This window comes from Antedon mediterranea, chromosome 4, assembly GCF_964355755.1.
Source record: "Antedon mediterranea chromosome 4, ecAntMedi1.1, whole genome shotgun sequence".
Lineage (NCBI taxonomy): Eukaryota > Metazoa > Echinodermata > Crinoidea > Comatulida > Antedonidae > Antedon > Antedon mediterranea.
Window position 1 is genome coordinate 4156207 of NC_092673.1, and position 26593 is coordinate 4182799.

At 32.5% G+C, this 26593-nt stretch overlaps 1 protein-coding gene across 1 annotated transcript; it reads left to right on the plus strand.

The window, feature by feature from the left end:
- The first annotated feature begins 4067 nt into the window (after positions 1-4067).
- Positions 4068-26092, plus strand: LOC140046365 (SH3 and PX domain-containing protein 2B-like). The gene is made up of 14 exons (XM_072090983.1): positions 4068-4162; positions 5283-5402; positions 9085-9165; positions 9358-9433; positions 11864-11940; positions 12581-12678; positions 13292-13314; positions 15178-15309; positions 15791-15892; positions 17957-18074; positions 18343-18527; positions 22071-22126; positions 22539-22670; positions 23825-26092. The coding sequence occupies exons 2-14, from the start codon at positions 5331-5333 to the stop codon at positions 24410-24412; spliced, it is 1740 nt and encodes a 579-aa protein (XP_071947084.1). The 5' UTR covers positions 4068-4162; positions 5283-5330; the 3' UTR covers positions 24413-26092.
- The last annotated feature ends 501 nt before the right edge of the window (positions 26093-26593 follow it).

Consider the following 26593-nt stretch of genomic DNA (forward strand, 5'->3'; position numbering starts at 1 on the left):
TTTTTTTTTTCAAGATTTAAAATCTGACATTCAAATGTATTATTTTATTACATGGTTAATTCATTTTGATTAAGATTCACAAAGATATTTCGTCAATGTCAACAATAGTTTATACACAACTGAGCAGATAAACTAAGTTATTTTGTGTATATGATTTCACCTAGTTGTACTGTTGGCTTTCTACGAAAGTGATTAACTTTATGAAAATAACATACTCAACGTATGATTTAATTGATTTTCTATTTTTGAGGGGAAAATACATCTTTAAGGTGAATTTTGTTATTTTTGTGCAAACTTTTTGTAGAAGTTAAACTAAAGTTCATGTATTATGAGAGTAAGGAGGTTTTCGTTTTAAAATAACATCAACACAAAATATATAGGTTATAGTTCATCCTAAATCGAAAGCGTCTTATCTTAAACTTTCTAGTTACGATTTTTGCCTTTTTATTCAATTTCTTAACATGCACTACTCAAATAATTGTTATAGATTTACCTATTGAGTAAATCCTTGCCTCTGTAATATCCACATTGTAAATAATGTTATGTTGTGGACAATTTTAAATATTTATGTTTTTTCAAACAATTCCTCTAAGTATGTAATTAGTAAAATCAAAAGAAAATTATTATGTATTTTATTCAAGAGAGTAATTTAAAAGTTTTACTTGAAAGACATTTTTGTTTTTAATTGTTTCAATGCAAGTCTTTATTAAGTAATTAAGATCAACAGAAGTTAGCTTTCTTTTTATGTTTTGTCTCAGAAAACGTTTTTCTTTTTACAAATTTATTTAAATTATAACAGTTTGTAAATATTTAGCTGAAAGCTATGTTTAACGGCACACAATGATTTATTTTTTAAAATCTTGTTTGCACGTAGGTCGTAAATAAATTTGAGACTTAAATGTTTTAAAACTAACATTTTATGTTTTGTGTAGGATTGGTCTTAAAGACACATGTTTAGAGAAGTTAATTTTAAACAATTCACACTTTTTCTTTAGTCAATGTACAAAATTATGCATTTTGTATTTATTGTGTGGATATTTATTTTCCCTAAGTGTGTTGAGATTGGTTTATGCACCTGGGAGTGTGGTAAGGTATGGCAATGGGACATTGTTGGGACAGTGTTTAAGCAGGGTATTACAACATCAGTGGGGAGGGTGTTTTAACAGTACTGTTAGCAGGATGTTATAACAGCAGTGGGCAGGGTGTTGAAACAGCAATGTGGGCAGGGTATTATAACAGCAGTGGGGAGGGTGTTATAACAGCACTATGGGCAGGGTGTTATAACATCAGTGGGCAGGGTGTTATAACAGTACTGTGGACAGGGTGTTATAAAAGCAGTGGGGAGGGTGTTATAACAGCACTGTGGGCAGGGTATTCGACCCATTATAACAGCAGTGGGGAGGGTGTTATAACAGCACTGTGGGCAGGGTGTTATAACAGCACTGTGGGCAGGGTGTTATAACAGCACTGTGGGCAGGGTGTTATAACAGCACTGTGGGCAGGGTGTTATAACAGCAGTGGGGAGGGTGTTTGTACTACTGTGAGGGTGATTTGGAACAGTCGTGGGGACAGTGTTTAAGCAGTGGGCAGGGTGTTATAACAGCAGTGTGGAGAGGGTGTTTGAAACGGGTGGGGGGGGGGGGAGGGTGTTGAAAGAAGAGTATTAGAAATACTGTAGTAGTAAGATAAGGCTAGGCTTCCTTTATAAACGATTGCTTTCTTCACGCAATGAATGTATTGTTGTTGTATTTTAATATTTAAACACCGTTTGTTTATTTGATATTTGGGCGAAGATAGTTTGTAATTAAAATAGTGCAATTTAGCCCAATTATTGTCTTGCATTTGTACTTTTTGTGTTTTATTTTCCGCGTGTACCAGGAATTTTTAATTTTGTAAAGAAGAATGGATGATTCCATGGAACCACGTTTTAGGTAAGTATACAGTATTAAATATTTATTTTCTTACTATATTTTATATAAACACGCATGTTCCTGTTTATTTGATATATAAAGCGTGGTTCCCAGGACGTACGCGCAAAGCAAGCGGGTTGACCAAATGACAAGCAACTGTTCGAATAATCCATGGCTTGTGATTGGTCAAATTACTTGCGTTGCGTCGCTAGTGGGAACCAAGCTTAAAGAGTCGGTCAACTTACGCTATAGGCAGAGTGACAGATACAATTTTAAAATTGATTTTTACCATGTATCGTAGAAAACAATTATATTGTAATATTTCTAATTTTAATAACCTTTTGGTGGGTCTTAAGTGAAGTAACTCGATAATGCGTGCCTAAAGAGTATGATAGGTCAGGTGTGCAATTAAACAATGTCCTCATTCAATCGATAAATCTCCCTTTCGTGATACTGATAAATTCCACTAAACCAGGCTAAATCACACATCTATAAACCGTTCAATTCATTCAGATATAGGAATATATTGCAAGAGGAAGCGTAAGGAAGGAGAACAACGTATAAAGATGCCGAAAACGTACTATAACCCGAACTTGCATAAAGCTCAGGTAAGACCATGATGACACAGCGTTAAAGTGTAGGTATTGTGTATAGTTTTTGTTATCCCACGATGTCTGAGCTGAAGTGTATGTATTGTATAGTTTTGTTTTTATCTGGCGGACAATGTCTGAGATGAAGTGTATGCATTGTATATTTAATTTAGTTGATGAAGTGTACACTTTTTCACGTTTTTATGATAAAAATCACAAAAAAAAACAGTCGGTCTCATTATACTGATAACAAACAATGAAACGTTGTTATCTCAACAAGAATCTGGAAGTCCGATATTGAGTTTTAATGGAATATTGATTTAGATCAGAGTGAAATTTTAATCTCGTTTTTGTCATACTTTTTTAGATAATATAAAATAATTTTGGTACGCACAAAAATCGGACAAAAAGACCGATTCAAACAGAGTATTGTAAGGTCAATCCCCATCTATCGCTATTACAATTATTTATTTATTTATTTTATTTCAGAAATATTTATTTCTCTTTTCTGTTCTATGTACAGAGTCTGTGATAAATAAATTATAAATAAGGGCGGCGAAACCAACGATCCTGAACAACTTCCTATCAATTTAGGATCCGGTATTTTTGGTTCTTTAACATTAATGTCACCATCAGGATGATCAGAACGTAGGCTAAATTGTGTGAATAAAATCTAGATTTCTTTAATCCCTGGTTGTTTCAAATATTAATAATTTAAGCACCAAAAATAATCCAGGGATACATGTATGTCGTCACAAACGGACTTAATGATTAAAATTGATTATTACGAGTATTGTTGATTTAAAATTGCGAGAGTGCTGACGATATTATTAATGCGAACTAATAATACTGTAAAGTAATTAAATAATTATTTCCTTTGGTTCCTTTTAAATTGTTAAGCATCAATTAAAAAATTCCATACCTATGGAAACCACAAAATCATTCAAGCTATGCCTTTAAAATCCCTATAGCTAGCTATGAATAGTTAGGCACGTCACTGATGGAACAAATGCGTTATTTCTTCAACAAATGGCGCCGTGATCCGTTAATAAACTTTTTAAGTAATCGTTATTTATTTAGGATAACGGTGATCATTAATTCGACCAATATTTCGTGACTAATTCCTCTGTGACCCGATGCAGACGCTCATTGTATGCCTCAGCTGCCATGATTGAACCATTACGTCCTTATATTCAATTGGATGTAACTTTGAACTATACATGTGTCCAACAGTAATAGGATACTTGTATAATTATGTACTGTTTTATCCTCGATTGTTTAATTTGCAAAGTTTATATGTGTAATTCCAGAAGAATTAGAGGTCATAATTGTATACGAATGGTCCAGGTGCGGGAGATATCCGATAATATATTGCAAACTATTTCTTATCAAAATATTGAATCTAGGATACCTTGCCTATTTAGATCTAGTCATGCAAAATGAAAGAAAGTCGCAATATAATATTTGACTTTTTAAACTTTCGTTTTATTGCTATGTCAACCGTAAATCGTCTCTTTAAAAAACTTTGTAAGTCTAAAGAGGGCGCTCTACCATTTAAAGTTGAGTCACCAACTTCTAATCGTACAATTGAACCTCATATTTCCAACTAAATATTTTGTTTAATATATTATAAAGAAGACTGGCATCATTAAATGTTTGCATGTAAGATGTTTTATTTATAATTTATACATATGTTAATGACTAAGCGCTGAAATATGTGTGTTTACCGGCTATTTGGTAGGTTAAGTAAGTGGACCTGTCCTTAAGTGTGGTAGGCCTGGTTTAGTACAGGTAAGAGAGTATTCTGACAGGTTGGCATAGGAGGAAATCGTTGAACTCAGTACCACTTGACACTGGCTCATACTGGCCTAGGAACCAACAGTAAATCAAGTAGGCTAGCACTAATTCTGAGAATTCTAACACTACTGTACTTTCGCAGCTCAATCTCTCTAGAGCTTTTTAACCAAATAAAAATAACATTCTCTGATACGTTGCGTAGATGATGGTTGGTGACCGTGCAAGTCTTCAATGCCCAGCATTTTTTTTAAAGTTAGTTCAAAAGCATTTGTAATGTTGCTGATCTAAGACAAGTCTTTCATCGATGAACCAAATGGCAACCCAAAAAAACTGAAACTATTAAAAAATTGTATCGTTTGAACACTTAGTTCACACGCTCATACCTCACTTTCACCATCTGCTCTCACAGTTCTTATACTGTACAGTAGCACTCGTCATTGCAGTACTTATGATGATAAAACTATATAAGTCTCAGATTATTACAAGAATATATTGATTTAGCTTGTGATCCAGTAGTGATGCTAAAAATACATACAACGCATAATTCATGCATTAATATTAGCTCCCCAATTGTCAAAAGGTTGAATTTACTTTCAATTGTTGAAGTATAGGCTTTTCAAAATATTACGTATTCTAATCCCATTAGTTAAATTCAGGAAACTCCATGCAAGTCACTACAGGAAACAATAGGGAATATATTAATATCAAAAGTTTACTGTGCAATATGTATTTACAAAAAAACATGTGTCATTGATTATTGTGTATATAAAGGTACAATTCGAATATAATTGTTAATTTCATATCATTTTTCTTATTGAGACCTGTTATAAATGGTGAGTAGCCTACGGTATTTAAAATATTTTGTTTTTGTTATGGAAATCAAACTCATTCTCTAACTATAAAAGCTAAGCTAAGTTTGTAGAGTATTATTGTAGATTGTATGAACTATTAACACGCAATTAACATAATTTTTTTTTAAACATAGACTTTGAATAACAATCAGCAGAAAAGCACTGACAACAGAAGACGAAGCATGCCACGAAGAACAGTCATAGAAGCTAAGGTGGTGGGTGCGGAGAAACGAGCAGTTCCACGCAAACATTATGTGAGTATTTTAAAGTATTTTAAGAACAGTCATAGAAGCTAAGGTGGTGGGTGCGGAGAAACGCACAGTTCCAAATGCAGAACTAATAATTAATGTGTTTAGGTGTTTTGTTTGTAATGAGATATTGTTGTACAGTTTTCTTCAGGAAGCAGCTATGTATTCATGTTGCATCTGAGTTTTGTGATATGTGACCCACGCTAAACTTTTGAACCTTTCAATATCATAATTCAAATCTGAAGTATTTAATGCGATATTCTTTTGTAAAAAAAAATGGTTGTCATCGCATATACTCTGTTTCTTTATCAGGAACCCGTGACACCACATATTACCTCAATAAAGAGAAATATTTTACTGTATTCAAGGTAGCAATCTTGTTTATCCAGAAGACATTTGATGTAGTCAGGATTTTGTTTAAATTGAGCTGTTATATTCATATCCACCAAAGTGCTCAAGCCGCTTAAACAATATTACAAGTTTAGAACCCAAATGTCCATATATTTTTATAAATTTTTATTTATTCAACTTCTCACTAACTCTGTTAGTTAGTGGATCTGGACCAATAGGTGGTAAACACCTCTATATAACGGTCCAGTCCCAATTGCGCAGTGACTGCTTGTGACAGTGGCTGTGTTTGTGTGGACTAGTACACCGGGGTAAACCCCTAATCGTACCTTATAATATGAGGCTTAGTAGGGGTTGTCTATAGTGGTAAAACATATATTTCGTCTGAATACGTTTGTACGAAAGCCGCTAGTCATTTATTGTTCCAACCATTTCCCAAAGTTTGCCTATTTATAGTACAGGATACAAGTTAATAAAATATATTGAATACAATACTCCCACCTCCATTATATAATAACATTCCATAGAGGTTTAACTTTGAAACGGTTGATTAATTAGTTATTGTATAATAAAAAGTTCCGATTTGTATAAACTTGTTTTTGACATTCTATTGAAAATAAACTAAATAATCAAGATAGGGTTATTAAAAAGGTAAACTGGGAGCTTTTTAACCTATACAATACCATTGGTTATTTATATACTCCACTGTTGTCACAATCAGATAAAATTATAACATGTTTCAAAATATAGTAAAACATCTGTATTAAGAGGACACATTTGGGACCCAGCAAGGTTTTCTCTCAAATAGGAAGTCCCCTAAAGTTCTGCCTACGCTATCAAACTAGTTTGACAAAAAAATATGTGATGTGCACAAATATGTCAGTGATATGCTCAAATATGGTAGTGATAATATGACATCATTATGTCCATATATGGGCATATCACATTTTTTTTATCACATAACATTTGATAGTGTATACAGATACTCTAGTAGCTAGATCAACTTTCGTATGCACTTTGAGGTCCAGAGAATTTGACTTCAGAAATTGGTTTAGGGTGGTCAAACAATCATTTTTGGCTTGGTTACACATTTTGAAAATGTGGCGAAAGGTCAAAAGGTCAGGGTGAAAGGTCATAAGACCAAACACCAATATGTCCTTAAATCTCAACAACCACTGGTCACAGCGAAGTAATTTTGGTCTCAAATTGATCAAAAGGTATACATTTATATTCAGTCTAATGGGACATTTTAGTTTAAAATGACCGGAAATGCCATTTCTGACCTTTGACCCACAACCCAGGGCATGTATTTATCTCCGTAACTACTGATCATATATGGGCATATCACATTCTTTTTATCACATAACATTTGATAGTGTATACAGAGCTTTAGGTGTTGGTAAAACATGTCATTTCTCATGTTTGTTTCACACAAAAGTTTCTCCTAAATAGTGGTCTCCCAAATTAGGGTTATAATGTATTATTTTGGTATAGTTAGTTTGAAAGTGTCCGGTCCCCTAAATAGGAGTTTTAAAAGATGAGTTTTTACTGTACGATTGATTGGAACCAGTTCACTAATTATGTTATTCTTTGAAATTTTATTTCAATTATCACAATTACAGAGATGTTTACCTAACGTGCAGTTAGTATTGGCCTTACCTTGACAGTGATTGTTGACAAATCTAGTGGGTTTTTAAATCCATGCTTATTATTTGATAGAAAGATTAAGAGATCCTTAATGCAATGCTAAATTATAAATAGTTTTCCATGAATTAATTGACGCCTGCCCACATAATAAGTTATGGAAGGTTAAAACTCTGTCTACACTACCAAACTTTATGTGACAAAAAAGTGATGTGCCCATGGACATGATGTTGTCATATCACTACCATATTTGGACATATCACTACCATATTTAAGCATATCACTACCATATTTAAGCATATCACTACCATATTTAAGCATATCACCACCATATTTGGGCACATCACACTTTTTTGTCAAACTAGTTTGATAGTAATAGTATAGACAGAGCTTAAGAAAGCTAGGATATTGACAAATATTTTGATGGTTTTTCACCCTAATACTTAATTAAACACAATACCCATGAAAAATGTGTATATTTCATTCAATGAATTGGTAACTTACAAGCTACAGTTACAATGATTACATTCAAATAAAAAAAAAAATTATAATAATACTTTGAATCAATTTTAATATATGGCAATTTAACATTAATTTACATGGACTGACTCATCCACCTGCTAATTTGCATACAATATTACCATAAACTTGATTCACATCAAATCAATCGTTATTTTAAAAATCTTCTGTATCACTGTCAGTTCATAATCAAGATCCCACTTCAAATAAATCTCAATATACTTAAAGGGTTAACACAATTGCATTAAATAAGGAAATCTGTTACTATACAGTTAGTTAAAATGAAACTGTACAATTCATGACTTCATCTGTCTATGGACCTGTTTGTGTTGCGAACGAATAACTGAGTAATAACCATGAGAATAATTTACTCCCGTTTTCTTAACATCAGAAACACGACCAATTTACAAAAACTGGTTAAAATGATGGTGTTCTTATAAATAATAGTTAAAATTATCTGCAACGCAAAATAACAATTATTTGACTGACTACCGTCATCATTTAGGTTAATGTTAACATTTTTCATTGAATGATTTGTTGGTAGCACAAACGTAGAGATGTTAATATAAGAAAATAGTTTTTCTATTTTCTTATATACTGTGAATTTTTTTTTATATAGTAGTCTAATAACCTAACAATAATTATGACTACTATACAACCTTTCCACAGTGTGACCTAGATTGTTTTATGTTATGCCTAATTGAGATTCCTTACCTAGGGCTGAGGTACACTGTACAAGAAATAGTTGAAATCTATATAGGAAATATTTTTAAAAATAAAAGTTTCCCTGCACATACATATTGTCAGACGTTAACTTTTTATATGATTATTTATGGTTATACCGTGTTTGGTTATTTAGCATTGTCTGTTAAATTGATCAAACTGCATGTGTTTGACATTGAACTACCGAACGTGAGTTTGAATCCAAAGCTTGTCGCATTGCTTTTATCTTTAGGCAAGACACTTACGTTTGCCTCTCTCCACCCAGGTGTACAAATGGGTACCTGGTAAGGTAAAAACTCAACTGCTCTGATTACTAGCTGCATTGTGGGAGTATGTTTCCATACATGTTTAATCCAACATTACCAGGGTTATAATGTGAAGCGCTACGCTTAGAGGCGTTGTGCATTTAAAATGGCTATTATAAGAAAGATGTTTTTCTTTTCTTTTCTTTCAGGTTTATGTTATCCATGTGACTTGGTCAGATGGCTCTGTTAATGTCATCTATAGGCGCTACAGTGCTTTCTTTGATTTTCAGGTAATTAGATTTTTTTTTTAAATTATGTATATTTTAAGGCTTATATATTGCACAGTTCAGTTTTAGTGTGTATTCAATTTGTCATGCTTAACCACATAGCCATACTGCTGTCTATTTATATTTTGTGCAGTCTGTTTTAGTAGTATGCAATAACCACATACTATTGTCTCATGTTTCTATTATATTTTCTAGGTAAAACTTTTAATGAAATATCCTGAAGAAGCTGGATCGAAAAACCCACAACAAAGGAGTATTCCATTCATTCCTGGTGAGTAAAGCTCTGTCTACACTATCAAACTTTATGTGACAGAAACATGTGATGTTGCCATATATGGACATGATGTCATATCACTACCATATTTAAGCATATCATTACCATATTTAAGCATATCACTATCATATTTGGGCTTTTTTTTTTTGTCACATAAAGTTTGATAGTGTAGACATAGCTTAAGGCATTCAGACCATTTGACACATAATGAGTATTAACAAACATATTCATGCGTGTTAATTAATTTATTACTAGGCCTACTTTTTCTTTCTAATGTGCATTCTATTTTTGTGAGATCTTGTACTCTGAGGCACAGTATGCATAACAGTGGCGGATGGAGGGTCCCGCCCAGGGCCTAAAAATGGTGAAATGAAGGGCTGAGCTTAATTTGATGTTCTATCTTTTGCATTACAATTTCTGGAATTTAGGAGGCGGGGCCTCCTTGAATCCGCCTCTGCATTACTTTATATTACACATTTGATATATGCCCTGCATAATTGATTATTGTAAAATTAAAGTACTGTATTTTGCCTGATGGAAGTGATGTCATGATGTATAATAATAATTTGTTTTTTACAAATTTTGTGGTGGGGTTTTTTGGGGAATATTTTGATTCTGTTTGTGACTGAGAAGTATTAGAAATTATGCAGTATCATTAAAAGGAAATAATGCGGATGTAGTTAACAATGAATTTTTAACAATCAAGCATTTAAATGTGCAGGTTTTCTGTTGATGAGGTATGAAAACCAAAAAAAAAATTTATGATCTTTGTGGGGGAGGCTTTACTAATAATTCAGTAACCGTATATTACAATATAACATTGTACTAACATTTATTTCAGACTTAAACAGTCCATAGTATACATAAAAACAAACACGTAATAAATATAAATTAGTACAATAGCTAATATTCCATTTCCTGAATAATGAAGAATACATGCATGGTTGTGTATAATATAAGTCCTAAGCTCTGTCTACAATCAAACTTTATGTGACAAAATGTGCCCATATATGGACGTGATGATGTCAATACCATATTTGGGCATATCACTACCGTATTTGAGCATATCACTACCATATTTAAGCATATCACTATCATATTTGTGCACATCACACTTTTTTGTCAAACTAGTTTGATAGTGTAGTCACAACTTTACAATGCTGTTGCCTGAATTTGATATACAGTAAAATACATTATTAAATAGATATATAACAATATTTCAAATAGTACGAATTATTTAATATTGTACTACGATACTCCACTGTATTATTTGACACTTCATTCTTCAATTCAAGGCAGAATTTTACCATCTACACTCTTACAAATTAAATATATGTTTAGTATGAATAATGAATTTGTTTTGAATTGTTATATTTCACCAGTACAGCGTAATAACATGTTATTTTTCTATGCACCATTGATAGAAATAAATGTTAATAAATGAAATATTGTACAACAAAGTTCATTGCTATAAAAGTCAACTGACCCTGTTACCCCTAAAATTAAATTGTTTTTTTAAACAAAATTTGTAATACCTGTACATAATTTATAAATGATTTCCATAGGTTTCTACCTAAGATGTCAAGTTCATTACCAACCATTAGTAATCTTTAATTGTGGTTTTATTACAATCCAAGTAATAACCTTGTTATTAATAGGAAATGCTCTATGACTAAATGGGTACTGTATATTGTATGTAAATTTATAGTTTAATTGCTTATTGTACAACAATGCTTACATTGTTACAATTCTATTTTTGTTTGTCTGTTATTGTTTCTCTGCATACACTACATAACATTTACAATGAAGTTACACAAGTACAATAAAAAAAAAGTCTGCAGAAGGAGGCCAAAATAAGTTTGGGAGACAAACTGTAAATCATGTCTACCACAATAAAATAAAATAAATAAATAAATAAAATATTGAAGTATAGTAGCCCAGTTTCAATTAGAGATTTTATCATCAATAAAAACATTTATGGCTACCAGAACAGACCTGTTAATCAGAGAGATTTTAACCAAAAAATTAGCTAATATTTTACACCTATTTTAACTGTCGCTGTCCATGGGAAAGCTTGTAACTCGAGAGAAAAGAAAGCTGTTTGATCTAAACATTTCCAGGTATAAGGTAGTTTATTTATTGACATGTGGAAGAGACGGGAATGTCCCCAAAAAGTGAAAAGGAAGTACAATAATAGATGTCTTGAAGACATCCAGATGCAAATTTAGGTACCAAGGCTTTGTTTAGAAGTGTGGGAATCCAAGAAAGACAATTGCAAAAAGAAATTAGCTTAAATTTAAAACACATTCAATGTCCCTTGAGTACTACCAATAAGTGCGAATGTCTTCAAAAGGAAATGAATAAATAAAATTTATATAAGAGATAAAAAAAATGTCTTACAACTTAAATTTCTTATTTTTGTCACAGGAAAAAAGTTATTAGGAAGAAGTCAAACTCGAGATGTTGCAGCTAAAAGACAAAAACCATTAAATGACTATTGCTCGGTAAGTTGTATTTATTTTAAAATTGATTGAAATCCATGCCCTTTTTTGGTGTATTAGTCAGTCCAATGTTTAGGTGTAACCTCTCCTATCCTAACCTGGTACCAATGCCTAGATGTGATGTGACCTCTTCCATCCTAAAGGTCAATTTACACAGACGACAAGTAATGGTAAGCGGAAAACTGCGTAGCTTTTCCCACAGAGAATCTGTATCTATCCTAAGCTAAAACCGCCCATCCACTCCGTGTTGTGTGTAAATGGTCATAAGGAATAACATAGATTATATTTTTACTAACATTACCGCTTGTCTGTGTAAATAGGCCTTAACACGGTACCAATGCTTTGAAGTGACCTTTCCCTATTGGCACACCTGAGTGCAATTGTAAAGAGGGATAGAACAGGGCAGCCCTTGTTCTTGCTTTCTGGGTTTTGCCGCTCTTATGATTATTTTTATTCACAAACTTAAAAAAAAAAGAGAAATATGTTTTGAAATGACTGGATGTTCAGATTTCATTCACATTTTAATATTGATGACCAATATAACATAATAACGAAAGAATTATTATTAATATTAATTATTAATTGTAAAGGAAGTAACATTGATGTAATCATGACAAAGATTTTTTTTCTCAATTCCCTTTAGAGCCTTGTAAGACTGCCAACCAAGATATCAGAGAGTAAGGAAGTAATTGAGTTTTTTACACCCACACTGGAGGATATCAATCCACCCAAAGAAAAAGAGTACGTGTTATAATCTATTACCTATATTGTAAACCAAAACAACAATCGTATAATAATTGAATAACTACTTTGAAGTAGCTTTGCGTCACCTTTGGTCCTTGATGCAAAGCTACTCCAAAGTAGTTAATCAGTTACCATCCTGAAGTACCCTCTCAAATCCACTACACCTAGCCATCTGCGCAATCTCGAAGGTCTAGATGTATAAATGTATAGGTATAAATGTGAGGATAGTGGAAGTCTCACCCAAGAATCTTTTCACAAGTAATCTCATATGTACTTAGCAAATTGGCAAAGCTACTCCGAAGTAGTTAATCAGTTGTCATCCTGAAGTACCCTCTGCTTCCTTAAGCTCAAATTTATTACACCTAGCCATCGGCACAATCTCGATGGTCTAGAGGTATAAACGTGAGGATAGTGAAAGTCACACCCAAGAATCTTTTCACAAGTAATCTCATATGTACTTGGTATAAAGCACAATTACATGTAGAGTAATAGTGTTTTATAACTTAACGTTAGCTATTATTGCTATTATTCACTTATCAAATTAGTTTAAGATATATAAGATTGGTTCTATTAATAATAAATTTGTAATATTTTTTTTATTCTATTTCAGTTCGGGTTCAGGAGACAAAAGTGGTAAGAAAAATAACATTTCTAATTTCAATTTTAAACACTGATTTTGTATATACTATTACTTACAACATACACATATAAAAATATAGTAATTTATTTAACAAGACACTGCTCAGAGAGAGCATACTTTAGCTCTGTCCACACTTAACATTAGTCAATTATTAACACTGGCCTGTTTTTTTTCTTATTGTTATCTTTATTTTAAACATAACAATAGGTTTATTATTCTTATTCCAGGTAATAAAAGCCTACAAATACACAGTTATTTTCATAATAAAAATATTTAATTGTAGTATTTTTTTAACTTAACATTTTTTTTTTTCATGAAGTACTATTTCTTTTATAGTATATTTAATATAATTCTTAATGTTTTTCTTTGCAAATTATTTTAGGTCGGACGTGTAAGTATTCATCGTTATCACTAACTGCATAAATTTTCCAGTCGTAAAATTCACATTGTCCCCTTGCTTCCTGGCCAATTGCTTCCTTGGCCCCTTGCTTCCTTGCCCCTAACCCACATTGCAACCCTGAAAAAATGTCACCAACGCATGAGCAATACAATGGGAATAGTAGATTGTTTAAAATATGACACACCTTTTTAATTTCTGTAAAACCAAGACTTGATATTTACTTCTCTACCCACTTCATGAATGAAAAAGTTTAGTATAATTAATAGAGAGGGCTCACTACATATTATTTTAGTTTTCATCATAAGACTTTAAATTTTAAAAATAGGCCTTTATTACACATCATTTTTATGTTATCACCCATATTTTGTTTGTAAAACCACCTTATTTGATATGCACAATTATTGGTTTTATCATAATTTTGTTACTATTTATAGTTAAATTAAATCCTTTATGTACTTTTTTTTGTGTGTTCATTGGCATTGGAGTTATGTTTACATATTTTGTGAATAAAATTATAAATAAGATTTTCATTCTACAGTTATAGGATAATCATTTATGCTGTCTTTGATAAAAATAAAATAGTTGTATTGTCACGATATTACTGCTCTTACTAATCATGACGTCCTTTGATTGGACGTGGGAAAATATTTTTTCATAAAAGGAAGCATAGATGATAATCCTATAGTTCTATGATAAAACTTTTTAGTTATAAAAAAACTTCGTTTTATGTATGAAAAATGTGTGTTTATCTATGTATTGTTGATCATTATCGTCCTAGTGTAAACGGGTCTTAAGCCCTAAGTGAAGTTAGTTAGTTAGTTAGCATATATCTGCATGAATCATTTGCATAAAATTAGCAGGTTACTTACACCTGATGTTCAAACCCCCAATTAAAAAAGCATGAAATGCAAGCAGGATTTTTTTTTAAACGCATGATTTTGTGTTAATATTTTTAAGATACATTATACATTTTCTGCATATTCTGCATCTGTATGCATACATAGTGTATTCATTGTTTGTATATTATATATTGCAGTTACATGTTTTGATACTACTATAGTTTTATGTTTAAGTTATTAAGTTTTGACTTGTTAATGTCATTCTTCATATATTCAAATTCCACCAATCAACTCATTTTAAACTTTGATAATCTGTGTATTCATTTGTAATTTGTATTTGCATTTATTTTATTATACTATGCAACAAAAAAGACCAATAAATTTCTTTAGAATTTGTTCCAGGTATCAGGATATTGATGTGTTTGTAAGTGCATTACAGTAATTTGTAATGCAAAAGATAGGACAACAAATTCAGCACTTCCTTTCACTACTTTTAGGCACTGTATTTCAAAATCTTCGATCCGTCACTCTTCATGTTACATCATATTTCTTTGTCGCTTTCTTACAAAAAGTTATAGATGCAATTGTCATTACATACTTTCCTACTGTTTTTTCAGATATTGAAGAAATTACTGGTCCCATTCAGTCCGAGACCTACATTGTCCTAGCAGACTACAAAAAAGGAGCAAAGAACGAGGTCAGTTTGAAGGAAGGAGAGCAAGTAGAAGTCCTGGAGAAAGGAGATAATGGTATGAATAATATATTAAGGCATTTCAATGTAATTTATTACTACATTTGACCTACTGTAAAGCTCTGTCTACACTATCAAACTTTATGTGACAACAAAATGTGATGTGCCCATATATGGACATGATGATGTCAAATCACTTCCATATATTTGGGCACATCACACTTTTCTTGTCAAACTAGTTTGATAGTGTAGAAAGTTCCTAGCAGCCTGGATAGAAAATTTGGAAAAAATTAGTAGGTGGATTACACTTAAACAACAAAGTCTTTCTGTCTGAATTAAGCATAAGTTTGGGATTGTATTCGATCATATACTGTAATATTAGGCCTACTACTATTATTATAAAGGTAGAGTCTTGTATTTAATCTGAACATTGAGAAATTAATTTCGACCAATTATTTATAATGTCGCTGTTTTCAGTCTAATTTAGTTTTGTTTTTGGATTTGAAATATTATGTTAAGTCACTGTATTTCTTTTCTAGGCTGGTGGTTTATATCAGTCCATGATGCACAGGGCTGGGCTCCTGGTACTTTTATGCAGAGAGATGATGGAAAAGATGAAGAAGATTTGATTATTGGAAATTGTAAGCTATTTGAATTTTTGTTATTCATTGTTTTTACAAATTTAAAAAAGTAATGAAAGAATTGCATATTGATGAGTAGTAGTTCCCTGAATATGTTTCGAAGTAGATTCGAAGGCTATTTAAAGAGGGAGTCTATTATGATTTTTTTTTTAAATCGTAACATTGTCCAATGTTTCAATTGGTATTTGTGACAAACTAAATCCTCATGTAGGATTAGGTTTACACTATTAAAGGATCCGTTTGACCTTCGTGTTTGGACAGACGATGTTTTCTCATACATGACTTCTCTACCCATATTATTATATTATATGGGTACAGCGTTTGGGAAGTTTATATATATAAATATTATATAGGTTTAAATAAGCACCTTGGAGTAACATGGATAAAATCAACATCAATATTTAAATGTTTTTTTGTTTGCGAATTTCACTATAATTTTAGATCTAATTCGTAAAATGAGTCGCTTTGGTCGAGGTAAGAATGGTAGTTAATTGGTTGCACACTGGGTCCTCACCATCCACCAATGCAATTTGAATTATAACACTACTTCACCAAAACGGCAATCGTGAAGAAGATTTAAAACTGTATGAAGAAATTGATAATAATTATTTGTTAAAAATTACAAAATATGTTATGTTTACACATTAATATTATTTGTTTCACCAATTTCTCTCTTTCCTTGAAAAATTATATAGATACAGTATTATTTTCAATCAAATCCAATTTAATGTCGGGTCAGTTGGGCAAGCAGTAAGGCAGGGGCTCCGCAAACTACAGCTATAAAATCGGTGCAGGTTCAAGGTTCTCGGCTGTAGAACAAGAAAAAAATAAATTGCTTGAATGTCATAGAAAGAATGGAAACGCGAAAAGAAAACTACAGCTCCCTTCAAACTCAATTTAATGTCGGGTCAGTTGGGCAAGCAGTAAGGCAGGTGCAAACTACAGTCATAAAATCAGTGCAGATTCAAGGTTCTCAACAATTTTTCTCAGACACTCTTTCGGAAGAGTTGTAGTTTACCTTGATTTACCAGTTTCATCTGGGTCCCTGTCGATATGAACCGATGAATGAACAACATTGGTGGGCTGCTTGATACAGAGAACCCTTAGGGAGATGACAGTATTTGTATGCGTTATCCACACTTGTGTGTATTTCAGCATAATTAAACTGCAAGGCACATGTTATACATTACATTTATTCAATAAGTTGTTATACCTTCACATGCACTTCATGAAAATCATTATTTTTTATTTTTTTTTTATTTTATGTCTTTAGGCAATGTGGCCAAGGATTACCAATAGTGAATTAATCACTGTCCTATCAGATAGGTGGTAATCCCCCTGATACAGGGGCTATTGTGTGAACCAGTTCACCGGGGTAACCCCTACTCTTTTTCGAATAATGAACTGGGTTTCTTTAAAGTACACACAGGTTATAACTGTGTACACTGGACCTACGGTTTATAGTCCTTATCCGAGAAGACTTGTTCCACCACCAGAACTAGGAGCGAGTCGGCCTCGAACCCTTGCCGATGTTGCTGTTGGCTCTTTAGGTACGGTAAACGGCGCCCCTGCCTTAACCGCTCAGCCATATGACTCACTTCATGAAAATCATTACACATCTTGTGCACATTCATTTCATTATCAATGTTTGCAAATTTTAATGCAAATGATAGGACATCAAAGTTTAGGCCCTGACACCCCCACCTCCTATTTCAAAATCCTGGATCCAACACTGATTGTTTTTTTGGAAAAAAAGGGTTTTTTTCAGTATTGGGATCTGATTTAAACTTTTAAAATCCATGCAGTTTATAATGTTATTCTAAATATTTTAAAGTAATTGCTGATTATTTGCGTCGTTCAAAATCTGAACAAAACAAGAAAATTAAATTGTTACTGCGAATGCTACGAAGCGTGACTGAAATTACGATAGGAAAGATCTTTACAATATATTCTGTGTAAGTTTCATTAAGGTATGAGCTTATGCCATGGTGAGGGTGATTTTCTACTGGACTATTATTTATCTGGAAAGCAGCTAGTCTTAAACTCAGTTTGTTTTTTTTTTAGCTGAGAAGTACATCAGCAACTGTGCTTATGAAGCCCAACAAGAAGATGAACTAAGCTTTGACATTGGAGCTGTCGTTGAAGTTGCCAAGAAGAGTTTGGATGGCTGGTGGCTTGTCAAGTAAGTCCTTATATTAAGCTGCTTTCACATTGCTCCCAGATTTGGTCGAAAAATATCATGGAAAATGACTACAATATTAAAATGCACAGTTATTAGAGCTTGACCCTCGCCTCTAATTTCTAGTAGTAGGCCTACTGGTCAGTCATGCATTAGGTCTACACGATTCACAAACACACACACGCATACCGTATTGTGCATTCCGTATGGTGCGAAGTAAAGACTAGAATTGGATATACAGTAGTTACAAATACTCTCTTATGTTTTGTAGGTATCTGAATGAACAAGGTTGGGTACCGGCAGCTTACCTACAGGCCTACAAAGGGCCAGACCGCAGTGCTGTGAAGCCATCGTCAGCTACACAACTTATTGGTTCTATCATGGATATTGGCAAAATCAGTACATCTGAAACACAAGCTCAGCATCTATTTGTGAAGGGACCACAAAGTTCTGGTGGTGAGTTGAGTTCTTGTAATTTTGTTTTATTTACGGCCCTCATTCAGAAACTGGCAACACAGTGTAACGTCCATCATTGATTTTAATGTACAGTATATTCAATGTTTTAACGTGTACAAAACTATGTTTGATAAATATACCGTATATCCTTGGGTATAATCCCACCCCCACTTTATGTCTGATTTCACAAACAGACATATCCCCGGGTATAGTCCCAGTATTGACTTTTAGTCTGGATGTAGGCCTCTCTCTAGTCAGTTCAGATGAGTTTTTTCAAGAAATGCTTACCAATCATTTTTTTTCCTGAAGCAGGGTTTCCTCGGGTATAGTTCCACCCTCCAAAGTGGGCCCAATTTTATGTTCTAGGTGGGTGGGATTATACCAGAAGATACATGTTATTATACTTGCAACACTTTGTAAAGCTTATAGTGGAGTTCACATTGTGCATGGTAATGTATGTACATATAGGCCCAACAGCTTTACATACCATCTGAGAATAAAGTATCTTGCCTAAAGGATATAAAATCTTCTAAAAGCAAACACAACTAAACAATTATAATTATATTAAAAGAGTTTGAAAAAGTCTTTGGGGTATATTCAGTTTTTGCCAAGAGTTTTATTTACGTCACAAACTCTTAGCAAATAATCATTTATAGCATTTTAAAAACTACAATGAACAAACCTCTTTGTGCAATTGTTTAGAATTACTTAAATCATTACATCTTTTTTGGAATAGGATTTCCAATGATGTATTAATGATTTTAGGGAAATTAGTTTAACTATTGTTATCTTTGTCTTGCCATGATTATAAACTTCAATTATATATCAGACAGTTTTTGAGAATATTTCCCAATTCTTTGAAATTTGTTGGTTGTACTTTCATTATTAAGGAAATCAACTCGTAAATGATTTATTGGCCTGTCAGTAATATTTATTACATATCAAAAGTCATTTACAATGCTCTTTGTTAAAAGATATGATTTATCTTATTGATATGAATCGGCCAATAGAAACACAGATATTCTAAACAAAACTTTAGTATTAATTTGAAGTAAACAAATGTATTTAATCTAGGTTTTATCTGAAGCATATTAGTCATGTTTAAAGTATGGTTTTTAGCTTACTTATATATTAATCATACAATTCAATTGAGTCTATTTTATTTCATATTACAAATCTTTTAACATTATTAGTAGTTAAAATAATACATTGATATGATGATAAATTATTATTATTATTATTTGGTCAAATGTTATTCCCTACTATGATGTAATTGTATTGTAATTTAGTGTGTTGTATAATTTTACATTGAGATTGCTATATGAAAGAATATATCATCATTTATTTCAACAATATTTTATGAGGGGGGTCCATCCAGCATCAGCCGATCATTAGGGACCCTCAAACAATACAAACAGTAAATACAAAATGAACTATAAAAACACAAAATTAACAAAGATATAAAAAATTAATATATATAAATGTATATAAATATACAGTATGCCAACAATGAAAGAAGGATAAAAAGAAATAAAATTAGAGAGAGAGAAACAGGTATTCTTTCAAAAGAGATTTAAAGGAGGAGAAATTGTAAGAGTAACGAATGCTTAAAGGTAGAGAATTAAAGAAAGAAGGAGCATGCTTCATTAGAATATAACCAAAGCCAAGCCCGCCAATATGTAATACATTTATTTATAGTACTTGTACCTATAGTAGGTAGACCCAGTCCTTCGACAAATCAATCGTGTACACAGTAAAAAGATTCTCGTTTACCATATTTTAGGTTTTGACTTGTCATGATTTTCTAAAATAAGTAGTTTTTTGAAGAAGTTTATTTTAAATGTTATCGTTAAATTTTCTCTTAAACCATATAGCAGAACTTGACCTTTATTGATATTTAAACCGAAATTTATTTTTACAATTACAATTGGGATAAGTAACAATAAATTCCGTAACAATAAAGCCTACTGTAATCTCTTTTCAAATCAAAAGATTCTTATTAACATTCCTTGATAAACAAAAGCTGATTTATTTCCAATGACAATCAATCCCTTAAACCCAAAATGGGCAAAACCACTTAGTCACTAAAAAATCAAGCAAAAAAGTATTTTGTAAACACTATAATTTATGGACGCTTGGCCTAATATTCTGTTTATATTACGTTCTGACATGTTGACCAATCATATTTGATTTACGTGGCTGCGGTGTACCTCAACAGGAACATTTAAGGAAATTCTGAAATGTAGATTTTGGAGACTGATTAGTAATATTCATTTTTGTGTGATCTTTGCTGCTGCATGAATGTCATTGGTGAATTCAAACAGAGGTAAAAGTAAAATTTATTTCTTTAGCACTCTACTCTTAAAGTTATTAAAACGTACTTAAAAAATCATACTTAAATTATTGCATTTATGGACTATTCCATTTTGAATTGAGCATGTGATAACTATAATAGAAGGATGATTAATATGATCAGTATTTTTTATGTTTTTTGAATAAGAAGATTTTTTTGTTCAATAATAAATTAGTAATGTAAACAAACTAATATGATTTAGGTCAATATTTAAGAAGCCATCCTACTTAAGTGCTCTTAAAAATGTCCCGTACTTAGATTGCATCAAGTTGTTAGAAGAAGGAAATACTTAGTATCCTATATTTCATAACAAACACGGATATTGGGTCAAATCCTGCTTAGATTCACCATTTCATAAAGGTACAACTTAGTATTTAGTTAGTATTATTCCATCAGCAACGAATCAAGATCACTAATAAAAGAACGTATATAAAGAAGATTCACCTACAAAATGCCAGGGAAACAATATCTAGAGGTCAAAGAATGTTCTAAACAAAAGAAGAACCACACTGCTGAAAAGAAGCTTATCAGCATTAATAGACGTGAGACGGCATTGGAAAGGATGGAGTATGATAGAAGAAACAGCTTGACCAATCACAAAAGTATTGAGAACAAACTGACTAGCAGAAGTGAGGACAAACTGACTAGCAGAAGTGATTCCTTAATCAACATTGATTCTAATTTGATTGCTAGTGTGTTGAAAACAAAGTTTGGATTTGTATTTGATGGACAAACTAAAGTATTAGAAAAACTTGCTGATGAAGTTGCGGTATTGGTTCAAAATCAGGTAGTGAAAGAGGCATCTGCCGCCAGAGATGACGAGATAACTGGACGTCTTGATGAAATTCAACAAAGTGTTGATAAGATTTCTCATTCGTTGATTCAGACAAAGAATTTCGCGATAAAAAATGGTTTAAGAATAGATGAAATAGAAGATAGTTTAGGTAAGACAATTTTTGGAAACCTATCAATCAGCATTAGAAAAAGCGAAAGAGAATTTATCAAAAGGCTGATGTCCGGAATTTTTCAACAAAAGGTGGTTTGTTGATATAAAGTTTGCGGTACACCACGTGTAGTTTTGAAAAGAACTGTTGAGTTTCTCGACATTTCGATCAATATGCTTTGATCGAAAGTTGGTTTGTCATCTCTCTTTTTATCAAAGCTAAATTTCAACTTGTTTGTTCTTTCAGGAGTACAACTTGATAATAAGAATAAGCCAACACCACCAAGAAGATCCACTGTAAAGGTACTGTAGTTTTCAATGTACTTATTCCACTATCATTGTCCTCGCCATCTTGTTACTGTATTCTTCTTCAATGTCAGTATCTTCATCATCAAAATGAATTTATCTATTGTCACCACCTTTTTCATTCTCAACACCATTATCCTCTCCACAATGTCATCTTTGCCTTTAACACAAAGAAAAACTTTACATTCTTCATCCCTCTGTATTCATCTGTCAAGTCCATAGCCAGTACAGTTGGTAAGGGGTCAACCTGACCGCTTTTTCACAGAGGCTTGAACAGAGATTGTTCCCTTATCTTGCGAAAACCAGACCGCTTTATTTCTTGTGGCTATATCACTATTATTTAGTAAACATTCTGTGAGTAATAATCTTTTCTATTATTTATAACTATGCTGTTTTGTTCACTTTAAAGAGATCACTTAAAGGCCGCAAATCTGGTGCAATAAGGAAAGGTGGTCGCTCTCCAATGGACTACTACACAATAGCAGACTATGACAATCATGTAGGAGATGGAATCAGCTTCAAGAAAGGCCAACATGTTGAGGTACGTATTTCACTACAGGTAGTGAATTATAATTAGTAGTTTGAAACTCCTAAATTCAAATGATTTATACACACTCTACACACAAAAATGAGTAATTATTAGGGTGTGTGGCACAGTGTGTTGGACGTTGGACTATTGTGAGGTTGTGTGTTTAAATTCAACGCATGTCGCATTGCTTGTGTCCTTGGGGAAGGCACTTTACTTATATTTGCCTCTCTCCGCCCAGGTGTACAAATGGGTACGTTTACTTTGCACTGGTTAGTATCTGCATTATGTGATTACGTTTCCATTTGCGTTTGATCCAAAAATGACCAGGGTAATATGTAAAGCGTTAGAAGTTTCATAACATTAGGCCCTTTAATCAAGGATTTTATTATTATAATAATTATATGGTATTTATAATTACTGTATTCCATTTGCTGACATTATTTAACAGGATATGGTTTTTAGTGTCACAAAACGAGTAGGTTATAGTTCATTGGGATATTCATTTGTGGCTTGATATCCTGTTTAAAAGGAACTCAAAAGTTGTATGGTCTGCTCAGATAAACCAGACAACAATATTTCAAGTGTTAAAAATTAAATTAGCTAATCTTTTTGTGTTTATATATTTTTACTGGATGTGTAGCGTGTTGTTTTGTGGGGTCTATCAAAGCCGTATACATTATTATTATTTGAATTAGATTTTTCATGTATTGCATTTATTTATATTTTGTATCAACCTGGTTTTATAAAATAAATTCTAAGGTAAAGTGCCAATATGTTTCATTGTACTAGTATTTAATTATTCAAGTAAATTGGAAATTTTTTAATGAATAATGTATTGCTTTTGGGTTCTTTAACTTTGTTGGTCTTTTGTAAAACTTTGTTATTGTTACGAAAGAATTTACCTTACTTAGCTTACCTATCCTCTTTGGGCCAGGTGTCCCATAAGGCTACAAGATGCTCTCTCCAGTCAGTTCTGTTTCTAGCTTTAACTCTAGCCTAATCTAACTCTTTCCTTCTCCACTGTGCGCCTTCAAGTTGTTTTGGGTCGACCCACACGACGCTTTCCTTCTGGCGATGAGAACACTCCAGTGGAAATCAGTGGTATTACTGATCTGGGCTTTCCTCTGTAAAGAAGACTAATTTTTAAACAAAATATTTTCTTTTAGATTGTTGATAAATCACCCACTGGCTGGTGGCTTGTCAAAATCAACGGTGAGGAAGGATGGGTTCCGGCTAACTTTATCGAAAAGAGACCTGCCAAAAACACTTCTACCGTTGGAGATTCGCCGTTGCTTAACAATAACACGGTGAGCTCGGAAAGCAAACCGAAAATGGGAGGACACGCATTTCAACCTTACAGTAAAGAAGTCATTCAACCAAAACCTGTGAAACCCACAGTTCCAGTGAGGCCTGTCCAACTTGGTGGGAAGAGTATATCTGTCAACGAAACAACAAACCAGTTAGCAGAAGCTAGGTCAAAGTTGAAATCTATGGGGAAATCACCAGTGAAACAAAGTAACTTTGATTCCGCTGATGAATTAAACGAAGAAGTAAAAGAAGTATTCACGAAAAGACCGTCAGCCTCTAACGCGTATATAACTGTAAGCAAATTTGAGAAGGAGGATGTAGAAGGGATAGGCTTTGAAGAAGGTGTGGAAGTGGAGGTGCTAGAAGAGCACGATAGTGGCTGGTGGTTGGTTCGTATTGGCCAAATAGAAGGCTGGGCCCCGTCAAGCTTTCTACAAAAGTTATAACCCTTCTCAACCCCATACTGGATATGCCAACATACAAACTTCACATACGCTATACAGTACTTCACCTTAATAATGTATAAATAAAAAGAATAGAAAAAAAAAACCTTAGTGATGACCAAGTATGACCAAAACGGACCAACTGTATACTGTAATGAGACAAATGATATCTCTATAAGATAATACTATAATAGATTATTATAATTCCTGGCATAAAGTTTAGAAGAAAATAGCCAATGTAAAATTAGTATTCAAATTTAAACACAACATAATTATCAATATAGATAGTACACCCAAGGCAACCTGACAACAGGACACTGAACTCGCCTTTGCCAAGATATGAATTAATAACAGTCCTTTGATCTTATGTCTGGCTGCAACAAATACCAACAGTACTGTACTATGTACATAATCCCTGCAGCGTCCGATGCCTGTTAAGGGGTGAGAGACTGATCGTGTCTCAGCCACAGATAAATCCTTTGATCTCCGGAGCTCATCATTCTGTTGTTTGGTTTCCTTGGTACTGTATACCTATATACTGTAGATTATAACTGATGCAAACATTTTTATTTGTACATGAAGAGATAACCAAACATGGGCATTTTTTTACCAAGTTATATATTGCACTTAATGGGAACATACAATATCACAATCACTGAACTAGCCTGATTCATAGTACAGTATATTGATATAAAGATCATTGTACAGTATCATGCAAGTCAAAAACATAGATGACCAATTATGGACATGTTGCTATTGTATATATATTGCAAGAACCTTTTTTTGATTTATGAGTTTAGGTAAAAAGATGTATATAAACATTTTTTGTTATTGATAATATTCTCATTATTGCCAAAATGTTATTTTTTATTTTTGTGCCTTTTAACAGTCTATGCAAGTAATAAGCCTACTTTGTGGTTTAACAACAACATTCAGTCATGCGTAACATGACGGTGTAGACGCAATGGAAGTGAGTTGACCAATCACAAGCAACAGCTTGGATGATCTGTTGCATCATGATTGGTCAAGTTAGAGACTTGAGTCCTTGTGTTGTATCCAAGTGGAAACCAAACTTAAGTAACCCGCATGAGTTCTAAGGAACTAAGAAATCTAGGAATATTTTTAGTTATTGTTTTATGATATACTAAACTACAGACATATTGAGGACCATGTAAAACTGTTTAATACTTTTACATTTATTTATATATAGATTAACAATAATATTTTGCAAAGCCATATTTATAAATTTAATTTACTTAGATATTGTTATACAATTATTATTGCACAAATGGGTAGTTGTTTTAAAAATCTTTATTTACATTCCTTTATAAATGCTGTATTTATTTAGTTTTTTTTAAAAATGTATTATTGCGTTGTTTACAATAAGTGGTACATTTATGTTATAGCCATATTCATATTTTGACAAATTGATTGATATTAACAAAATTGATAATAACAATAACAACATAAGAAAATATTATTTTAGTTATTTAGATAATGTCCAGGGATATGTTGATGTTCCAATGTTTATGGAATGCGGTGAGGGAATTTGTGTTTAATATAACAAACTTTGCAATTGTAGATTTATGTACAGTATTATTGAGAACCGAAATTTAAATTGTTTCCAGGAAAGAGTTTTCTGCGGTATTTAGCAATAAATTATATTTTTCATACCGACGTCAACATGTATGAGTAAAGTTGTTGTAATCTTTGGTTTTGTTACGATTCTATCGACAGTAAATGTAGCTGGTATAGTGCCAGGGCCGTAGCCACCAGTAGCCTACCTGACCACTTTTTATGAACAGAAAGAGATTGTTTCATTTTCTTGCGAAAACCGAACCACTTTATTTCTTGTGGCTACTGATACCTAATTGTTACATAAATTTACCACAATGCTAAATAGCTCTATTGGTCTTGGAATGTGATGGGTGCCTTCGTTGAATTATTTTATAGACCGGAAGCAATACAGGTAATGTTTTTACATAAGTTTGTGATTCCCTATTTGTATAATAATAACCAACATGACAAAACTAATTAAATTCCCTGATAGCATGGAGTAACATTACATTTTTTTCCAATAAATGTGCTGCGTTTCCAAAGTTCAAATTTTAATATAAAATACTACTCTAATAATATTTTACCAGGGCTATTTATTAAAGATGTTTGTCTCCCAAAAACATGAAA